The following is a 21561-nucleotide window of genomic DNA, read 5'->3' as shown; positions in this document are numbered from 1 at the left end:
AGTGTGAGTCCCATGGGTATAAGGTTTTGGTGTGGTGTTTCTGAGCCTAACCATTTTTGCATGAAATTTCAATTCTCATGAATCTACTTTGAGTGCTTGCATATGTTTTTGGAATTACACTGTTATTATGCCTTCCATCTTATTCTCTTATTGAGCTGTCATATGAGACAAAGCGTTTCGTTTTTGTGCAGAGCTCGCTATGAAGATGCTAAATTTTTTTATGAGATGGATACACATAAAAAATTTTCAGAATTCCGAAGTAAATTGAAAGGGATTCTTTTCCATGTAGGTTATTTCTTTCTTTTTTTAATCCATGAGAAAGGAGAGATGATATATTTGGGAATTAGAGAATTTCACTTTTGTCTTCTTTGAATTAGAAAGTTCAGCATGTAACTGTTTTTTAACACTGTTTCTTTTATATTATAATTGAACAAACTCTTTTAAGCTTGTAGTGCTCATAGTGGATTTTTTTCCCCTGAAAGAAAAGGGGGTGGGGGGAACTTTAAGATCAAAAGTGATTTTTGAAAGTGCTGGAATTATATCTGATTGATGATGAATTGACACTGTTCCCTTCTCTAATAGCTCTTACATCTTGATAACTTGAAATACAATAGGAGAAACTAGGAACAATGCTGGACAAGATAACTCGCATTCAGAATATGGTTACCAAACTAAGTTTGGCTCTGCAAATTGATGAAGATATGCTTCAAGTTCTTCAGGTTGCTGCATCACTTGCTATGTCAGATCTTGCTACTGCGGTTGTCACAGAATTTACTTCTCTCGCAGGAATAATGGCCCGCCATTATGCTATTAGAGATGGCTATCCAGAGCAGGTTCATCTTACTTTTAATTGTTATTTCTTCTTTTCAGGTTTCATATATGTATTTTTTTTCTTTTTTTCTTTTTTGTTAGGAATTTATGTATTATTCCCTCACATGTGCTACTTAATATAATATACTCTGTTTTTGTTTCAGTTTCTGTGCTTTGTGTGTTGCAGGTTGCAGAGGCATTGTATGAAATCACACTTCCTAGATTTTCTGGGGACATTCTTCCGGCAACTGATGCAGGGATAGTTTTGGCAATTGCTGACAGGTGAAACTCAAATCATAAGTTCATTTACTTATCCCTTTCAGGCTCATTGGTTGCAAAATAAAATTTAGGTCAAAATGCAATATTGGTATTTGAACTATGTGTTAGATATGAAATTAATCTTTAAACTATCAATTGTTTCAATTTAATTACTGAAGTTTTAAAATCAAGTCAATATTATCCTTACCCTACCTTTCCATCACAACACAAAAGACAATTGCTGATGTGGCAATTTTTTTTTGTATATGTCTTTATAATGTTAATATAATATGTTAAGCCACATGGTGCTCTCAAAAAATAAGGGTTTAGGGACCACAAATATTTTCTATTTGTTTTACATTCTTTAATTTTAAGTTCACATATCTCAATATATTCTGATTATGTGAGACCTGCATGTGGCCTAAAATGTCACATGAGTATTATAACGACTTGTAGAAACACATGTGCTACATCAATGATTGCCATTCACATATTGATAAAAGGTAGGGTAAGGGCACATTGAGACATTTTCAGAACTTCCAGAACTTTGAAACTATTGATAGTTCAGGCAGATGCATGGTTTGAGGACCAAAATTGTAGTTTGACCTAAAATTTTACTTTGGATAAATTAAATGTATGCCATATGAGTTTATGTGTTTGCTCAAAAATGCTGAAAATTATTAAAACTGAATAAAGAGGGCTTATAGTTCTCTCCTTTTTTGGGCATATGGTGTATTAGTTAAAGAAGAAAAAAGAAAGAAGAAACTTACTTAAAACCATTTTCCTGCATTTATTGTTTGACTTGTGGTGCATTTTGGGCAGTTTACATTGTGATTCTTTCTTGGATTTCATTTTTGAATATTCAGTTGTAATTTCTTCAAAGGATGTAGTATTTTCATCCTCTGTATTTATATTTTGTCCTTTAATAAAATTTTTAGTACTTATAAAAAAAGTGGGGGAAAAAGATTAAAAAAGCAAAACCAACTGGATGGAGTTGCAATCTGGCAAGAAAAGCATGGCTTGTTTTGGTAGGTAAAATTTTTCTCAAGGTCCACTGAAGAAGTTGAATGAATAAGACTTGATAAGAGCATTTGAGTTGACTCTGTCAAAAATTATTCTAAATTGTAAAAGAAGTGGGATTTCAGTTTCTTGCTCAATTACCTAACACCCTAATATGCAAAAACAGCTGAAGATCTCTCTGTAGTGGGTAAAAAATGGTCCATAAAGTCATCAGATCTTGCTCAAATAGCCTAATGCCCTAGAACAGACACAGTTCCTTTGTATGGCATGCATGCATGGATTCTCTAATGTATTGTCATCCTTTTTATTTGGAAAGGGGTCTGGGGGGGTACGTGGTGGGGAAGGGTAGTTTTAGTCCTGGGTTAGACATGAGTTTGTAAGAGAAGATTATTAAACTGCACCGGATGCTTTCTCTTTTCAACAAGGATACTCTGCTTGCAGTTTGTCTTCATGTAATATGTTTTCTGCAGATTAGATAGCCTTGTTGGCTTATTTGCTGCCGGTTGTCAGCCTAGTTCCACCAATGATCCATTTGGCCTACGAAGAATCTCTTATGGTCTTGTAAGTTATTATTATCTTAATGCTGTGAGGCTGTTATAATTACACTCGATTATGCTGAATTTACTTCTTTTAGGTCCAACTGTTGGTAGAAAAGGATAAAAATCTGGATCTAAAACAAGCTTTGGAACTCGCTGCTGAAGTCCAACCCATTCAAGTAGATGCCAGTATAATAGAAGATGTAAGCACAAACACCCTTTTAGAGTTGTATCAAAATTTAACATCACTGTTCCTATGGTTACCACTATAAATACCAATGCCACATAATGGCATACAACTGATTATTTGAGTAGGTTTCTGTTACTCTACTTCTGCATGTGTTTCTTGATTGCTACTATATATGAACAACTCTTATATATGCCATCCCTTGCAATTACTTTGGATTCATCATCATGCTTATAAATTTGTTTACAGCTGTTATGGGCATCCAATTATGATTGTTGCATCTTTCCTTTCAGGTACTTCAATTTGTTACTCGGAGACTGGAACAATTTCTGGTGTGTAATCTTTATATTATGGAGTTCTTTGCTTAACAAAACTTATGCATCTTTTCATTTGCCAGAATGTTTTCCTTATTTTTTTGGGTTTTTATTTTCTGCTAAAAATAATATTTTCAACAGAAAACAAGGAATGGTACTATTGGGGCATAGTGTTAAGACTCAAACCTAAGACTCCTTCCCCGTTCTGCTCTGGTTGCCTTCTCTGCTGAGCTATGACAGCATTGGCTGAGAGGCATGGTTTTAGTACCAATACTTCACAGAAATTTTGCCTGCTCTTCATAGTTTGTCTGAATACATTTATCTTGACAAAAAATGTGGTTAATGCTTGACCAGTGACTGCAAATTCTGAAGTTAATTTTTATAGCTGATTTTCCACCATGCTCATCTGGAAAATATAAAAGAAAATGGGCACGCCACCTAGAATAAGTGTGTAGAAAGGAAGACGTACTGATCCAAACTTATCTTGCTAGGTAAACACTACTCACACGGACACACCTATAGTAAATTGAACCAGTAACCTTAACGTCCACCCCTTCTTCATGAGGACATGAGATTTCATTTGGTTCAAAGACCATTGGTGAGGAAACTAACCATACTTGAAGTCTTTACAATAGATTGAATTCATAATGTTTAAGAGGTTACAGCTATCTCCAGCTACTTATTGAAACAATCATTAGATCTGGTATTCTCCTTTTTTTTTTTTTGTTGAAAAGGGAGATGTGCATGTTTTCTACTCCCCAAATTTTCTATATGTTCTATTGTGGTAGTTTCTGGTAATATAAGCTTTTTTTTAACTGTATTATGTCAGATGATCTGTTTGGCTTACTGTTATTATTTACTCATTGCAATTTTTAATCCTGTAAATTAATTTTTGTTAATAATCAGAGTATGTTATTTGAGGACATGTAATATATTCTGACAAGACATTGAGCTCACTTTTAGACAAATTGGCTGTGATTTGGTTACAGGTTGATAAGGGAATAAGCTCAGAAGTGGTTCGTTCTATCCTTGCAGAGCGGGCAAACTTGCCTTCTCTGGCAGCAAAGTCAGCAAATAAGGTAAATGACGTTTTTTATACTCCTTTTTAGTATATATTGACCAGTGTCTGCTGCAAATAACTACTTAATAGATTCAACCACTACATTAAAGTTATGCTGAAAAAAAATTCTTTTCTTTATGCAGTCCTGCACTCTTTCTTGAAAATAATAAATCTCTTAGATCAATGTGGTTGTAATTTTCATAGATACCATAGATAGATACCAGAAGCTGCCAGGAGGCACTGATCTGTGAGCTGGGATTAGGATATGATATTGATACTCTTAAATTTCTTTATCTACCATCTTTTGCAATCCTTGCTCTAAAATGGTTTTCTTTTTCTTTCTTTCCTTTTTTTTTTTGGTCTCTTTTTCTTGAGTAAAAGATTTAATTACAAAAATCTATTGCATATACATGGCTTTAGTGCCTTTTCTAAATATTTACTTTAAAGAAAAAGGACTTATATGGGAGATATTTCTTTTACATTTTTACAATTTTTTTGAACTATGTAGTAGTTTTTAATGGTCTAAAAAAATTGGTTCTAGATGGCATCCTTGTCAAGAGGCAATCTTTTTCCAAAGGTTGTTGAAGCATATTCTCGTCCAACAAGAATTGTCCGTGGAAAGGAAGTGGACCCTGATATGGAGGTACCTTTTTCTTTCTACTATAGAAGCCTTATCTTTTGGGCCTGAAATTTATCTAGTTCCTGACTTCGTATTTTCATAGGTCTGTTTTTGTCTGTTTACATTCTGACATGTGTAGCAGCGCTCATCATTGTTTGTTTAATTGTTATAAGATGTTCTATGGTGTGAGTGTGTGGCTTCCCGTCCTTCTAGTGTTCAAGCACAGACATCTTTTCTGTATTTTGTATTACATATTTTTTTTTCCTTTTTTACATTTTTGACATGTCTAGCTTGATTCTTTGCATGTGTAACCATTTCAGATGTCCTTTGCATCTTTGCCAAAGGTATTTTTTAGGGCTTAATTGGTGGTCCATTTTGTAAAAACCAGAAGTGCAATATATTTTTTGTGTGTTTATGTTAAGCATGTGTTGGTCCAATGTCAGTCACACAGTGGATTTTCATTTTCTTTCTCTGCTTCTCCGACAACAAAATTACTTTGTTCAAATGATATAGTCTAATTCCATCTCTCAGCTTGACTGATATTAGCGCTTGGTTTGGGGTATCCATATCATGAACTCTCCCAGCTCCATTTATCATTGAATTAGCTGCCTTTGGTCAGTTATGTGGAGCATGTTGTGGGAAGTATGCAATGATTTTTGTTAGGGTTCAAATGTTCTTATCTTTATTGTGCAGAGGATGGTTTAAGAATTTATGCTTGATGGGGTGTCTACCTCAAGGTTTTAGTAGATTTGAAGGCTGGGTTGTTTATAATTGGAAATCACTTGCTTTTTATTTAATGTTGATTTAAAAATAATAATAATTGGATAAGTTAGTTAGTGTTGATTGTTTAAGGTTGCTTAGTTTAGTTGAAGTTTAACTATCTAATTATTATATATATATATTTTAAAGCGTACTGGAGCTACAACAATATCAAGGTGGGGCAATAATCTCCCCTTCAGAATGCTGATTAACATTCTAAAATAGCTCCAGGAGACCTAGTCCAAATTCTGAGTGATTTATATTCTCAAGTAGAACAGTCATGTTATTCGGTGACATGGTTTGACACGATCTATGAACACAACTCAATTTTTTGTGGATTAGTATTTAGTGTAAATGGGTTCATGTCAAAGAGGGTAAACCTGCTTTGACACAATCATGAAATGGGTCAATTCTGTGTCATTTAATCCACAATTAACTTGAAATTACTTAGTTCATTATTTGTGTCAAAGCAAGTTGATCCATTTTGACACAAACATGTTTAACCTATATTATAATTGTCTTTTTTATCCAAAACATATTAGAATTCAAATATAGAATTGAGTAAATAAATGAATTTTAATGTCTATATTGGTAAATTCTATTGTGAATAACTGTTCATAACATTTTTTCCAAAAAAAAAAGAAAAGAAAAAAAAGAAGCTCTCATCTAATATTAATTTTTTTATGTTGTGTATTTCTAAATTAGGATGGAAGTTCACCATGTTGAATTAAGAACTTTTCAATTATATGTTATTAGTACTTCAGTTGAAGTATATTTCTTTATAATTATTATAATTTATGTGCTTATAAAATATAAAAACATGCCGATTTTTTAGTCAATTCAACAATATTTGTTTATTAAGCATGTTACGTAGGTTGTCTTGTGTTAACTCTCTTAATACACACGTTGTGTTGGGCTTGAGGCGTGTTGACACAATTATTAAATAAGTCATGTTTGTGTCAACCCATGTACTTGTATACCTCTACCTCAGTCTGTAAATGAGTCATGTTTGTTCAGTTTGTATCTTATTTCCCAATAGTGAGGGTCTGGATCAAATGAACCGGAGGTTGACTAGTTATGGTCAGTTTGATGTTTGCTCATACTATGATGCTTTAAGGGGCACAAGGGAAATGACATTTCCTTGGAAAAAGTATTTGGTGCACAAAATCCTCCAAAAGGGGAAATATTTTTGTCTGGGCCCCAGCATGGGAGATATTCTAACCGGTGACAATCTAAATAAGAATGAGATCACTCTAGTAATTGATGTTGCGTGTGCAGAAGCAATGGAAAAACTGTATATCATATGTTGCATTGTGAAATTGCTTATGAATTGTGAACTTGTACCTTTTCTGCATTTGGGGCTCATTTGGTAATCCCAATAGTGTTGTTGAGCTACTTTCTGGTTGTGGGGGAATTGGTTTGGTAAACTTTCTTAATTTTTTTGGAACTTAGATCCATTTTGCCTGTTGTGGACTTTATGAAGGGAGAGGAGTCAATGTGCATTTGAGGGTGTAGATGCCTCGGTAACTCAGCTGAAATCATATTTCCTAAGAATTTTTTTTGAATGGTCCTATGTTTTGGGCCATGGTGAGGTGCATTCTGTTGTAAACTTCATTGATTCTCATTCTCTTAGACCGTAACTTTCATTTATTATCTCTCTTTAGGACTGTTTTTTGTAGAATCCTGTGTAAATGAAGTAGTTCCTTTTCTTCAATAAAGTTTCATTACTATTTAAAAAAAAAAAAAATCTATTTCTCAATATTGGGACAATGCTCTTTACGAAATATATCTTATACTTTTAAGGATTTATTTTTAGCCTATCCCCTTATAATGGATGAATATGTCTTTATTAGGTTGATGAGGCTGCCTTCGAGACAAATGAAGAGAGAGCTCTATGGAGCGCTTTCTTGTCAGTTAAAAACAAAATCCATCCTGGTATTTCTTTCTTTCTGTTATATTTCCTTTTTCTGCGTAGTTCAGGTTTTTTGTTTTTTTCCATGCCTGTTTCTTTCTGATTTTATGGATAACTGGTGGCCACAATTTGCTTAACTAACTATAAGATCTACCATTTTTGTCCTCCTACAGGAATTGAGATAGATGATTTTGTTGAAATATCTTCACAGCTAGTACAACCACTTGAAGAATTCTTTAACCATGTCTTTGTGATGGTGGTATGTTATCTTACCTGTCACTTACATGAATGAACATATGTAACATTAGAAGTTAACATGTACTAGGTGGAAATCACACCCTTGGGGCTTGAAAGAATGAGAAACAGTGTCATCCATTTTTTTATTTTTTGATAAGAAGAAACAATGTCATTCATACCTGGAGTAGTCTGATAAATAGGTTTTATGGAAATTTACAAGCTATGTTTTAGGTTTCAAGAGTAATGGAAGACTACAATTGAACCTAAATTTGATGTTTAGATCAAAGTTGCATATCTTTTGAAACACAAATATTTGTTTATTTTGTTGAGTATCTCTAGATTTTAATCAGTTTCCAATACTATTTATGTTCTAGTTGCGTAAATGTATAGTAAAAATACATTTGGCTGATCTTGACTAGTTTGTTGAAGATCCATAGCTGATCTTAAAAATTTCAGGACTGAGGCTAGGTAGTTGTTGTTGCATACATATTTAGATAATCATAAGATATAATGAAATTTACATGCATAACACACACAAACACACATGTTTGTGTGTGTTTGTTATTTTCTGGCAGTGTTTTGTTCATTTTGCATAGTATGAGCAATTGCAACCATGTATACAACATGTATTTTATCAGTACATTCATATGCCTACATGTAGATCAATTTTGGATGCTTAATTATGTTACCTTCTTAGCTTATTGCTTATATAGGTACTTATCCATCGCATTTTATACTTAATTCTTGTGATTGTAAGGTTCTTGTCAAATTTCAAATTGTTTATATTTTTCAACGAGGTATAAAAGACTGGACCAATTCCTTTTGGTGATTAGCTGATAATTAATGTACATTAATATTTTTAAAATTTGATTTGGAGTTGCAGAAACTTACCCAGACCCAACCTGCTTGTAAATGAATTTGCATGTTGAGCATCTCTATTGAGTTCAAAAAATCCCAGTGTCATCTGCTTATTTTGATACATTGCTGACTTTGTTTCCTACAGGATTTGTTAGAACAATGGTTAAGTGATTAAATTCACAATTTCCTAATAGCTTAAAGTTTTCAGGACAAGTGATAGTTTATCATGGTATTAGAGCATTAGTCTTTAGTTCAAACCCTATCTCCACTTTATCTCCCTTTTAAATAGTTAAAAATCTCACGTATTCAGCCCCACTTATCAAGGGGGAGTCTGAGCCCACACGTGAGGGCTGTTAAAATGATGGTTAAATAAATTAAACTCCCTTGTTCCTAACAGCTTAACCTTTTGGGACAAGTGGTAGTTTATTAGGATTTAGGTTTTTGGGAATTGGCTGTCCAACGTGGTATCAAAGCCTTATCTTTTGTTGAGTTCCTCAGTTAGATTAGTGACAATTTTCATTTGTAGTGATTTCTTCTTTTCTGCACATTCAAGGCTACATTCAGTTTAAGATCATTGCATGCACATGGGGGGAGAGGAGTGTTACTGTGTTTCATCTTGATATACGGTGCTTGGCTGTTTTCTATTAGCTTATGCTTTTGTGACATTAATTCAACAGGTAGAGCTGAGGGACAGTCAGCTCTGTTCTCGGTCCATAGTTATGCATATGCAAGGTCTTCTTACAAGACAGTTTATTAGCTTCAGTTTCCATAGATTCTATGACACAAGGCTGGTTCGAGTCACATATCATATGCTTCAAGATAACTTTTTTATTTTCTGATAGACAAATTCAAAAAGTTTTGAGAATTACTTATTGCCAGCTTGTTAAAAAGCAAAGCTGATTTTGTCAAACATACACCTTTTGGATTTTAGTCACAAGCTTATTGCTGGTGCTTGAAAGTTCGTTTGCTCTATTGAGGATATAGCCAGGTCTTCTGGAAAAACATGAGAGCATTATTTAATGGGCATTGTTTATTACATGTGTGGATCCATACTGCCCCAAATGAACTAAACTCATGACTTTAAGTCATGATTTCAAATTGTAACATGTTTTTCCCTTATTTAATTATAAAATAAAATAAATGCTCTGAGTAACAGTGGTAGTAGTAGTAATTCTGCTAATAGTATTAACTAAGTTGTGATCCTGAGGCTGTTGATATCAGCTCATAGAGCATTTTTCATTGTAATAGTGCTATTCTGAAATTTTAAAATCTGATTTTGGGCAATATGTAGAGCTAGAAAAGATTATGCTAATTGGTTTTGGTTATTAATTCACTTTAAAAAAAAAAAAAAAAAACTGTGCATTCCATTTGCAGTTCTTTTCTGTTGATTTAGATGTGGTCAGTTTCACTTCAACATTCATTTGTTTATAAAAAATAATTGTGCTTGCAGGAAGAAGAAAGAATTAGAAAAAACAGGCTTGCTCTGCTCAGAGATATTGCTGACCTTCCAAGAGGGATAGCAGATCTCTCAGTTTTGCCAGGATTCTAAGGTCACCCACTTACCACCTATATAAAGCGATGTCTTTGTTGTAACAGGAGAGAGAGAGAGAGAGAGAGAGAGAGCCTAAAGAATGTAATTCTTTGTTTTTTGCTTGTGCATAAACATTCTATTTATCCTACTGCAACTTGTAAAAAAAATTGTAACATTTTTCCCCAAGCTTATCATTAATTTGTTAGACTATTCAGTATTTTATTGGAGAGAGGCTTGGGTGTACAAAGCACACAGTGAAATGAAGATTGAAGTTCGAATTGAATTATACATTTTAATGAACATTCAATCTTTTTTTTTGGGTGCCTATATCATCATCTCCAATGATCCATCCTTAATTCCATCTGCTTTAAAAGTGGTCAAATTATTGTGACATGAATTTGGGAAAATAGGGGGCTGTTTGGTATGGCATTTTAAGCAACAGTTTTCAGTTTTTAAACAACATTACACGTATTTCTACTCTTTTTTACTTACACGTATTTTCAAAAAATACAAATAACGTTACTAGTGCTTCTAAGTACGCACGAATGGAAGGTGGTATATGTTCATCAATCATTTCTTGTCTTTTTTTACTTTTTCTTTTTAGTTCAATTGTTTAAATGTAATTTTTTGTTTCAAAAAAACATTTTTAGGAAAAATGATTTGTTTTTTTTCGTTGGTAGGTTGCATTCCTAAAAATATTTGTCAATGCTTAGCTCGTATGGCAAATATACTCCATGAAATATATAAATTGGCTACTGTCTTCTACTAGCAATTTTTTTTTAATAAAATAAATAATAATTGGATAATTACAATTGGAGGGATGATTTGAACTTTAGATATCTCATTTTTATAGGTACACAATCAAAGAAAAAGGAATATTCATCAAATAAAGAAAGCGAAAAAAAAAGAAGCCTGAATGCGATTGATAGCTTTAAAAAAAAAAAAAAAAAAAAAATTTTTCGACGGTGGGCAGTAGATCAATGGCTGGTAAATAAAGAAAGCGAAAAAAAAAGAAGCCTGAATGCGATTGATAGCTTTAAAAAAAAAAAAAAAAAAAAAATTTTTCGACGGTGGGCAGTAGATCAATGGCTGGATTGTTGGGTTATGGGTTATAGAGATGAGGGTGCTGTGGATTGGGTTGCTGGGGGTAGGTGTGAGACCGAGACATGATTGAGTGTGTTGTGGAAGGCTTCTCTAAGCAAATCCAAGGCGCTTGATTGAGTTGGGGGTGGGGTATTACTAATTCTCGATTTGACCAAAATTTTCAAGTGTTTCAAACACTTGAAAATGAGAAAAGACATTTTTCTCAACATGTTTTACATTGAGAAAAACAAGTCGTATTAAATGTAGAGTCCAAATTTGGTAAGGGTGGGGTGTAAAACTTATGTTCTACATCATTTAATAAATGATTACCACATCAGTATTTTACTTAGAATTTAATACATCCTACCTCACCAAATAACATTTTAATAAATTCTCAATTTTGTTGGAATTATATATGAGTATTAGAATTGATTGGGTATGAATTTTTTTTTTTTTTTACCGAAAGGAAAAAGAAAAGACTATTAGAGCAATCGCATTAGTAGATGCAAAATAGAAAAAAGTGATAAATTTTACACAATTTTACTTAAAAGCTATCTACATCAGTCTTTGTATATCACTATACATATTCATTTTTGCTACAGTAATCGTGTATCTTTACACGGTTACCATACCTTTATATTTGACTTTTTTAATATTTCTCTCTCTTCACCTCTCTCAATCACCGACACTTTATATTTTTATTATATTTATAGACTTGATAGGTCAATAAATATAAAGTCACAAATTTTATTATATTTTTTTTCATCCTTGTCAAGGTGATTGAGTTCTTAGCAATGAATATAAAGTCAATTCCACAGTTGTAAAGAATATTGTACGTGAATCATATATAGATATTGCTCAGCAAAGATGTATTGTCTTTGTCTCTCTATTCCATGTCACAAGAGACTTCAATGTTCAAAGAACCTTCCAAGGCTGCAGCACAACCTTTTGGATGTTGCAATTGGCAACTGTGATAATTGATATTCTAGCTCTTCAAATTTTGACCGTGTAATTTGTCTTGAATTCCACGTTAGACTAATACGAAGGCTTTGACAAGATGGCGTAGATTATATTTAGAGAAATGTGACTTGGTAGTAGGAGTTCTCATATCGCTTCACATAATATTTGATAAGAGTTGAGTTCACGATGATATATAGTCTCATCAAAGTCCTAGTCATACACCTAATATTACTTATTGGGACTATGTAGTGTGGCTTTGATGAACCTAAGACTTAAAACAAAACATATAGAGCCGTGGAGTCATGAGGGAGAGAGAGAGAAGAGAGAGACAAATGAATATGAATATAATCACTACAAAAAACGCTCCTGAAAACGTGGCTATAGGAATGTGTTTTGTAGTGTGAATATGATATGACCAACTCTTCGCTTGTTTTCAATAATTGGCGGCGGCATATGATATGACCAACTTGGGGATCTCACCCATGACCCAACTCGTACGCAACTAAACGCATATGTGAATTGTGAAATGCCATTGCATCTGTGCATGCTTCCCGTTGCTTTACCCATGCGAAACTTCAAACTCATTTTCACGCAATTATATCATGTGCGCAACAATAAACATTCACGGCTGGAAATTTCATCCTATCTTATTTTACTATTTCAAAAAACTATTTTATCAATTATATAATACCATTACATCCTAACTTTTATTTTACCAGACTACATATTAAAAAATATAAAATAAAATAAAAAGAATATAAAAATATTTCTCACTCTTTGTTCTCTATTTCTTTATTTCTTTTTAACTCTCTCTGATCTCAGTCACACCACCCACCTCCGCTGAGCAAAATCCATAGCAAAATCCAGCCAAAATCAAAATCAAAATCCATAGCAAAATCCATAGCAAAATCAAAATCCAAAATCCAAAATCCAAACCAGTCACAAACCCACACAACTTGCTGCCGCTGCACCACCTGACCCGTGCCCACATCAGTAACAAACTCAATGGCTTCTCAGCTATGGCTTCTCCGGTACCGTTGATGGCTTCTCAAATTTGGGTTTTTAGGTTTTTAGGTTTTGAGCACCACTGCATATTTTGCTCACTTGAGCCATTTCTCTCTCTCTCTCTCTCTCTCTCTCTCTAAAACTGAAGCTTTCTCTCTCTTAAACTCTCAATTTCTCAAATGGGTTTTAGTTTTGGTGCAATGGGTGTTTGTTGAATTGGATTGACCATGTGAGTGGAGACTTCACCAAACCAAAAAGCTCTGCTACCAGAAAATTTGAGAATGTACTTTGTTTTTGTTTTGTGCTATGAGTGCTTGTATGTTGCACTTGAAATGTTGTAGAAAGAGAGAGATGAAGAAAGAGGGAGACCATCTCAGACCGTGAAAGAGAAGACAGAGGAGGGAGAGAGAATAAAACTTATTAAAAAAACTAATACAATAGTGCTACAATGTCATCCTACATTTACGATGGTACTGTAGCAACATTGTAAATTTTTTTACAATTCTTCCCATTCGGCCTTCCAACTACTGAGCACATTTTGGGTCTGAATGCCAAATGTACCTTACATTTGCCATTTGGCCTTCTAGCTGCAGATGCTAAGTCTATAACCGCTATACTCTCTCTCTCTCTCTTTCTCTCTCTTCTTGATTAATTTAATAATTTTCCTTCTTTTTCTTCCATAGCTTCAATCTTCATGGGAGAGAATGAAGATACTGTGAACGTACAGGACTAGAAATTTTTTTTTTCTCAATAAAAAAATACATAGTGGTCGTTTGAGATCCGTTTATTTTGCTGAAACTAAAACTTTTTGCAGAAAGTATTGTAGATAAAGGTAAAATTTAGTTAAAATAATACTGTGAGACCAATGAATAGCACCAAAAAGTGCAGTGGAACTTATGCATAGTAGTAAAAATAAGCTGAATAGTAAAATAAGTTGGCAAAAATAATCAATACCAAAAGCACAAGCAGTCGGTGTGGAGTTTATTAACCTTATGCTATGTGACAATAAGGATAATACCCAATACACTGTCGAGGCTTTGATGGAGCTATTGTAGGGGGGACCATGATTTTATCTATGTCGATCAAAACATGAACCACCAATTTTATCTGTTAAAAAAAATTACTTAAATTTTAATATTGAATAATATTTAAAGGAGAAATGATATGTCAACAATATTTTCACAATATTTTAATGACAAATCCTAAGTGGTAGGTTTTTACTTGCTATTATAGGTGAATAAAAAAGTAATTTAAGTAATGAATTCAAATTTGAATTAGAAACAATTTACCATCTATGATTTGTTGTGAAAGTGTAGTGGATATAACACTTCTCTATTTAAAGAATGAAACTAAAATTTATTCAAAATTTAAAAAAATATTAACAAAATTATGAAATTATTTCTTAATACATTTTTAACCCAATCATTTGTGGTCAATCACGATAGAACTTAACTTTAAATTCCACAAATCACCTATTTAGAGTGTGGACTGTAGAGTGATTTATCTTTTCTTTTTCTTTTTCTTTTTATATGGTGCTTTACTTTCAAGAAATTAAGTACTGGTAATTTTTTTTCTTTTGTAAATTTTATATTATTAAGTGGAATATAAATATTTAAGATAGTAATTTGTATTTAGATTGTGGACTGTGAAGTGATTTATTTATTTATTTATTTCTTTTTGTATAGGACTTTATTTTCAAGAAATCAAGTACTAGGTAATTTTTTTTTACACTTTTTTTATGTAAATTTTATATTATGAAGTGGATTATAAATATTTAGGATAGTAATTATTATTTAGATTGTGGAGTGATTTATTTTTATATTTTTTTTTGTGTGGTACTTTATTTTCAAGAAATCAAGTATTGGGTAAATTTTTTTTCACTCTTTTTTTTGGGTAAATTTTATATTATTAAGTGGATTATAAATATATAATATAGTAATTAGTATATAAATTGTGGACTGTGGAGCGATTTGTCTTCTTTTTTTTTTTTTTTTGTATGGCACTTTAGTTTCAAAAAGGGAATGTGATATATGCCAAAGGTTGAAGAGTGAAACTTGCTCACCTGCTGGGTTGCTGCAGCCATTGGCTATCCCTGAGAGACCTTGGTTAGACATTAGCATGGATTTTGTAGAAGGGCTGCCTAAGTCCCAACAGAAGTCAGTCATCTTTGTAGTGGTGGATAGGTTGACTAAATATGTGCATTTCATCCCATTAGCTCATCCTTACACAGCTGCTAAGGTTGCTCAAGTGTTCATGCAATATGTCTTCAAGTTACATGGTATGCCTTCTACAATTGTGAGTGATAGAGATCCAGTATTCACCTCCAAATTCTGGTCAGAATTGATGAGATTACAGGGAACTAACTTGGCTATGTCTTCTTCTTATCATCCTCAATCTGATGGGCAGACTGAAGTAGTAAACAAGAGCCTAGAGCATTACTTGCGAGCCTTTGCTGCTGACAGACCTGTTTCTTGGGTGGATTGGTTGCCTATGGCAGAGTTTTGGTTCAATACTAATTTCCACACTTCCATTAAACTCACTCCGTTTGAGGCCCTTTATGGTTATCCCTCTCCTAAGGTTATGGAGTATGTGCAAGGAGTAACAAGGGTTGCAGCAGTAGACTCTTATTTGCATGACAGGCAGCAGCTCTTTTCATTGTTGAAAAGCAATTTGAAGTTAGCTCAGGAGAGAATGAAGTGGTTTGCTGATAAGAAGAGGGTGGACAGGTCCTTTGAGGTGGGAGATTGGGTTTATCTCAGGCTTCAACCTTACAAGCAAGCTTCAGTGCAGCCCAGAAATTTTGGGAAGCTTGCTCCTCGTTTTTATGGTCCCTTCCAGGTTGTGCAGAAGATTGGTGAGGTGTCTTACAAACTTGATCTGCCTGAAGGGTCCTTGATTCATCCTGTCTTTCATGTCTCAAACCTTAAGGCTAAGTTGGGTGCTAAGGTCAGTCCTAGACCTGCTTTACCAGTGGTCTCTGCAGAACATATCCTTGCTCCTGAACCTGTGGCTGTATTAGATACCAGGACCCATCAATTGAGGAGCAGACTTATCACTCAGGTACTTGTGCAGTGGCAGGATGAGAGCACAGCTGATGCTACCTGGGAGAATTTGTTTGAGTTGCAAAATAAGTTCCCACACCTTGTGGCAAGGTGTTTTAAAGGAGGAGGTATTGTTAGGAACTTAGTTAAGCAAGGTTGAATAAGTGAAGCAAGGTTGAACATGAGTATGGGATGCTGGTGATGTGGTGCTGATGGGCAATGCATGTGGTGCTGATGACCAATGCAGGTGGGGTTGGTGGCTTATGTAAGAGGGCTGCATGATAGGGTATTGACAGAGGGTGGCCAAGTTGCTGATGAGGAAGGCAGGAGTTGCTGATGCAGCATGCGTGCACAGCTGATCAAGGGGGCTGCCAGTGTAGTTAGTAACACGTGTAAGAGTTAGTTAGAGTGTGAGCTGGAGTTGGTTAGACTATGAGCTGTCATGGTAGTTAGAAGGTAGTTATACGGTTATGATAGAAGGAGGGTTACATGTATATAAGGGAATAACCAATTGTAAGGAGGGCATTGAATCATTTTGCTAAATCAAATAACTCTTTCTCTGTTTCTTCTCTCTATCCCAAATTCAATTCTCTCATCTTATTCAAGGAGGCCTAGTTGACCTCGAATTCAACTACTATAATTCAGTTCTTAACATTGAGATAGGAAATGCTGAGTTTTGAGTATATATTGTAATTTTTGCAAGGATCCAGGATAGTTCTTGCAGTTGAGCCTAAATTATCACTTTGTTTGTTACAATTGAGAGAAGAGAAAGGAAAAGAAGGGAGGAGAAAAGGAAAAGAAATCGCTTTCCTTATATATGTTTGGGAAATGGGGAGGAAAGGAGAAAAGAGAGAAGATGCAATCTTTTTTTGACTTGCAAAGGGAAAAGAAAAGAAAAGAATAAAAAAGTTATTGAAGAGATATTATTTAAATATAAATTAGAATTTAGAATAGATAATAGAATTTTTTTTTTTTAAGATATAATTAAAATATACGGCTAACCGCGCAGCTCAAACCCTTTCCTCCCTAAATAATAGTCCCTAAATAGTGAAATTTAGAATAGATATTGTTAATAGTCCCTAAATAGAAAAAATAATTTATCTTATCCAAAAGTAGAAAAGAAATTTTAGGTAAGGAAATGCGATATGCTCTATATTTGTCAAAATCTTGTCACACTTTCTATTTTAGCATTTCTTGCCAACTGATTCATTGTATCTTGCAACATTGATAGCTTTAAATAGAGAATTTATTCATCATCAGGTGAAAAAATTTTCACCATTGCATCTCTTCATAATGGTATCTCCTGCATTTATTTTCTACTTTACACTGACTCTCTTCCTTTTCCTAAATGTGTCCACTTCTACTAAGACTATCCTAGTTGATAAGTCAGGCAAGGGACAATTCACCACAGTGCAGAAGGCCATCGATTCAATCCCATCAAATAACAAACAATGGACAATTATCCTTCTCAATGCTGGTGTTTACAAGTAAATCAACATTAGTATATATACTATATATATATATAACTCCAATTTTCATTTATAATAAGCTATCCATTAAATTTCAGTCACTAATAATATTCTTTTTTCTTTTATTGTCTAGAGAGAGAGTTACAATCCCTAAAGATAAACAATACATTATTCTTAAGGGAAAGAGTAGGCTATCGACTGTGATAGAATGGGATGATTCTGGAAACTCCTTGGAAAGTTCAACCTTCAAGTTGTATGCTTCAAATTTTATGGCTCGTAATATTACATTCAAGGTTAGGCAAAACTCAAAAAGTTTCATCTTGGGCTAACACAAAAAGTTAATAATTGAAAACTAAAAAGTTTCTATTATTGGCAGGTAAAAATATTTAAAAATAGCAAAAGAATTCCAACACTTATTTTAATTATTAATTGGCTTTCCTTATATTGCTGCTACTGCTAGAATACATATGACCTCGTGCTGGTAAATGATGTGGTGAAAAAGATTACATGGGCACCAGCAGCTCTTCTTTATGCAGACAAAGCATCATTTTATGAATGTGGTTTTATTGGCATACAAGATACACTCACTGACTTAGTTGGTCGTCACTTTTTTGATGGTTGCTATGTTGAAGGTGCAATAGACTTCATCTGGGGTTATGGTCAATCACTTTATCAGGTTAGAATCAACAAGGTTAAATCATATTTCTTTTTACCAATACTAAAGGGAACATTATTCAGAAATATATAATATATATATATTATGGAAATTACTAATGTATGTCCTTAAGGCATATATTAGTAATCAATTTTAAGAAATTTTTTATAGAAAAACGAAAAAGTTATTTATTGTTTTAACAACTTTTTCAATTTTCCATAAAAAATCTTTCCAAAATAGATAGTTAATACGTGCCCTAAAGACACACATTAACCAGACTTATATATTATCTTTATCTTTTATCACATACTTCCCTTGACATTACTTCATATATTTTGTGTAGAATTCTGAAATACATGTAAATGGAAAAAGTATAGGCAATTGGAACGCTTATATTACAGCTCAAGGTCGAGAAAGTGATACACAAACCAATGGTTTTGTGTTTAAGTATTGTAAAGTAACAGGAACTGGTACTGCATATTTAGGGAGGGCATATAGAAACCATTCGGCAGTAGTATATTTCAGGTCAACTTTCGACAATATTATTGCCCCAGCAGGTTGGGATATATGGAAACAAGCTGGAAAAGAGTATGTTCTTCTTCTTCTTTTCTCCATTTTACATTCATCTTATAGATTGTTTGACTGATCTTGATAAGCTAGCATTTGTTTTAAAAGCTTAAGTTTATAGGAAATAGTTAACATAGAGCTCGTTTGGCATTACGATTTCATGGAGAAGATGAGTGATTTTTAAATGAAAACAAACACAAAAAAGAGCCATTTGGCTTTGTATTTTTAAGAAAATTGTTTCTTTTCTTTTTTTAATTGAGCAAAAACCAAGAAAGTGCATTTTCAAATCACAGCTTAAAGAGTATTTTTTTAGAATCACTAGAAAATTGTGTTTTCACATTACAGTTTTCACATATTACCAATGTGCTCAAAATAGTTGAGCCATTTTTCGATTGAATGTCGAGCAAGTAAGAATTTTTCTTCATATGTGTTCTTGTTGTATAGGAAATATATCACATATGCAGAGGTGGAATGCAAGGGACCAGGGGCAAACATGTCGAAACGTGTGAAATGGGAGAAAACATTAACGGCCGAACAACAGAAAAAGTTTGTCGATCAAAAATTGTTCTTAAACCAAGATGGTTGGATAGAAGAACAACGTCTGCATCTTTAGTCGCACCCTTTTCAACATGTGTTAATCATGTGTTAATCTGTTGTCATTCCCTCTACTACCACATATTTGAGGTATTTTATAGTGTTGGAATGTTGAGCAAGTATGCGTACGTATTAGCTGTAGTTGATGTAATAAATGCTCAATTATGAATTCCAATGCATTTTCAATTTTTTATTTTTAAAAACAAATGCCTTCTCAAATAATAAAACACATGTGCAGTTTAACTTTTTATTTATTGAAAAATGTATAAAAATATTATTTAATAAAACATTAAATGCATCCTAATCATTACCTTTACGACATTTGTAAACAGAATTCTTTATAATAAAAAAAAAAGTAAAAAAAAAAAGATCATATATGTCTGTGTTTTCCAAATCTTCCTACATGTTCCCTTCTTTTTCCTCTACATAAAGAATCTTCATGGCCCGGTATATAGGACCGTTTCCTTAATCCTTGTTGTTGCGCATTGTGGTTAATTCTTGGGTTAATTAATCTCTAGGTAAATTGAGTTGAGATCATCTTTGTTTCCACTATATGGAGTTTCGAGTAGACTAGTGATCAAGTTGAGTGAATATGATGTGAACCAAGTGTTGACACCATACATCAAAATTGATTGGTATCTTGGCATAATGATAAAAAATAATCATTATAAAGTGGATACCATAAGATGAAATTCTATCGTATTTATAAAACTAATTAAAAAAAAAAAAAAGTAAAGTGTTGACCACATACATACAAGAGGCAAATAAAATTTTGGAAACCCTTTTAGGTTCAAATCTTATGAAGTAAATGACAAAATAAATAAACATAGACCCATTTTAATTATATGGCCACTATTATTGTGCTTATTGCTTAACTCCGATAATGATTGGTAAATCGCCATCATTTTGTTTTTAGGAACAATTTACAAATGACCACTATTATTGTAAACTAGTGTATAGTTCTGTGTATGTGCATAAGTATAATTAAAAATAATCACAATTATACAGTTTAAATTATACATTTTTTAATTAGAAGAGGTTCAAATTATACATGAAATTAACTTGCACCTTTTTTAAACCATACATTTCTAATATATGTAATGGTTTCTCATAATATATATAATATATATATATATATATATATATAATTTATAATTTAATTGATTTTAGACTATTTATTTTTTGCACCCAGTTATTCACTTGTCATAAAAATTAAAAACTTGAATGGACACTTGGCAGAAAATTGAACCCTAATTGAAATCCAATTTAGAATCTAACTGGATTTAGACTCTTTGATTTTTACACCAAATACTTCACTTTTTTACACCAAATACTTTACTTTGCACAAAATTAAAAATTAAATGGGACACATGGCGCAAAATTAAGAATCCAATTAAAATCTAATTGGATTTTTCTATGAGCTTGGGCTATATATATGTATAGAGAGAGAGAGAGAGAGAGAGAGAGAGAGAGAGAGATGAGTAAGGTTTGGATATTTTAGGAATCTAAAAATTGGAACCCAAATAAAAAAGGGTTTGGCTTACTTCCAGTACTTTTTTAAAATAGATCTCCTTTTATTTTAATTAGCATGTAACACATGCAAACGCATGGATGCATTTAAAATTAAACACAATTTTTATTATAAAAATATAAATAATTAGTCAAATTATAATTTTAAAAAAATAGTATGTAACACATGCATTAATGCATATATATATATATATATATAGTTAAATTTAAAATCAAACATAATTTTATCATAAAAATATAGATAATTAGTCAAATTATTTTTTTAAAAAGTAAACGTAATTAGTCAAATATTAAAATTCTTACCTAAATTTAATAATACTTATGATCATTTTTTTAAAATTTTTAATAAGATAGAACATATGGTAATTTTTGTTATATGGTGATTTTTATTGAGTATTGGAGGTAAGCCAAACACATTAAAAAAAAAAAAAAAAAAACCCTTTATACCATATAGATGACCATTATTATTGTGCTTCCTTAACTTTGACTATCATTGGTAATTAAATTGCAATCTTTTTATTTTTGGGAACAATTTACAAATGTCATCCTCAACAAT

General features: G+C 32.7%; 2 protein-coding genes across 3 annotated transcripts in view; both read left to right on the top strand.

Moving 5' to 3' along the window:
• LOC112019733 (glycine--tRNA ligase, chloroplastic/mitochondrial 2) overlaps positions 1–10384 on the top strand; it is a 29872-nt gene extending 19488 nt beyond the window's left edge. For both annotated transcript variants that reach the window (XM_024052245.2, XM_065764312.1), the window contains 11 exons: positions 192–285; positions 615–833; positions 998–1092; positions 2559–2649; positions 2723–2827; positions 3105–3143; positions 4115–4204; positions 4727–4828; positions 7417–7498; positions 7649–7734; positions 10021–10384. In XM_024052245.2, coding sequence (XP_023908013.1) covers positions 192–285; positions 615–833; positions 998–1092; positions 2559–2649; positions 2723–2827; positions 3105–3143; positions 4115–4204; positions 4727–4828; positions 7417–7498; positions 7649–7734; positions 10021–10119 — 1102 coding nt within the window. In that variant the 3' untranslated portion in view covers positions 10120–10384. The remainder of the gene's footprint in view (positions 1–191; positions 286–614; positions 834–997; positions 1093–2558; positions 2650–2722; positions 2828–3104; positions 3144–4114; positions 4205–4726; positions 4829–7416; positions 7499–7648; positions 7735–10020) is intronic.
• Positions 10385–17452: 7068 nt separating this feature from the next.
• On the top strand, positions 17453–19660 carry LOC112024179 (probable pectinesterase 55). Its single transcript, XM_024056825.2, has 5 exons — positions 17453–17677; positions 17793–17952; positions 18120–18335; positions 18658–18902; positions 19326–19660. Exons 1-5 carry the CDS (start codon positions 17484–17486, stop codon positions 19492–19494), a joined length of 984 nt encoding a protein of 327 aa, XP_023912593.1. The 5' UTR covers positions 17453–17483; the 3' UTR covers positions 19495–19660.
• Positions 19661–21561: the final 1901 nt, after the last annotated feature.

This window comes from Quercus suber, unplaced genomic scaffold, assembly GCF_002906115.3.
Source record: "Quercus suber isolate HL8 unplaced genomic scaffold, Cork oak 2.0 scaffold_551, whole genome shotgun sequence".
Classification (NCBI taxonomy): Eukaryota; Viridiplantae; Streptophyta; class Magnoliopsida; order Fagales; family Fagaceae; genus Quercus; species Quercus suber.
Note: the sequence above shows the minus strand (reverse complement) of the source record. Positions and strands in the feature narration are given on the sequence as shown.

What these genes read in the sequence shown, in the direction of transcription:
- LOC112024179 (XM_024056825.2), top strand. Translation starts at nt 17,484, where the DNA reads ATGGTATCTCCTGCATTTATTTTCTACTTTACACTGACTCTCTTCCTT. An exon ending in CTCAATGCTGGTGTTTACAA is followed by an intron (nt 17,678 to 17,792) that starts GTAAATCAACAT and finishes TTTATTGTCTAG; the next exon opens with AGAGAGAGTTACAATCCCTA. An exon ending in TGGAAACAAGCTGGAAAAGA is followed by an intron (nt 18,903 to 19,325) that starts GTATGTTCTTCT and finishes CTTGTTGTATAG; the next exon opens with GAAATATATCACATATGCAG.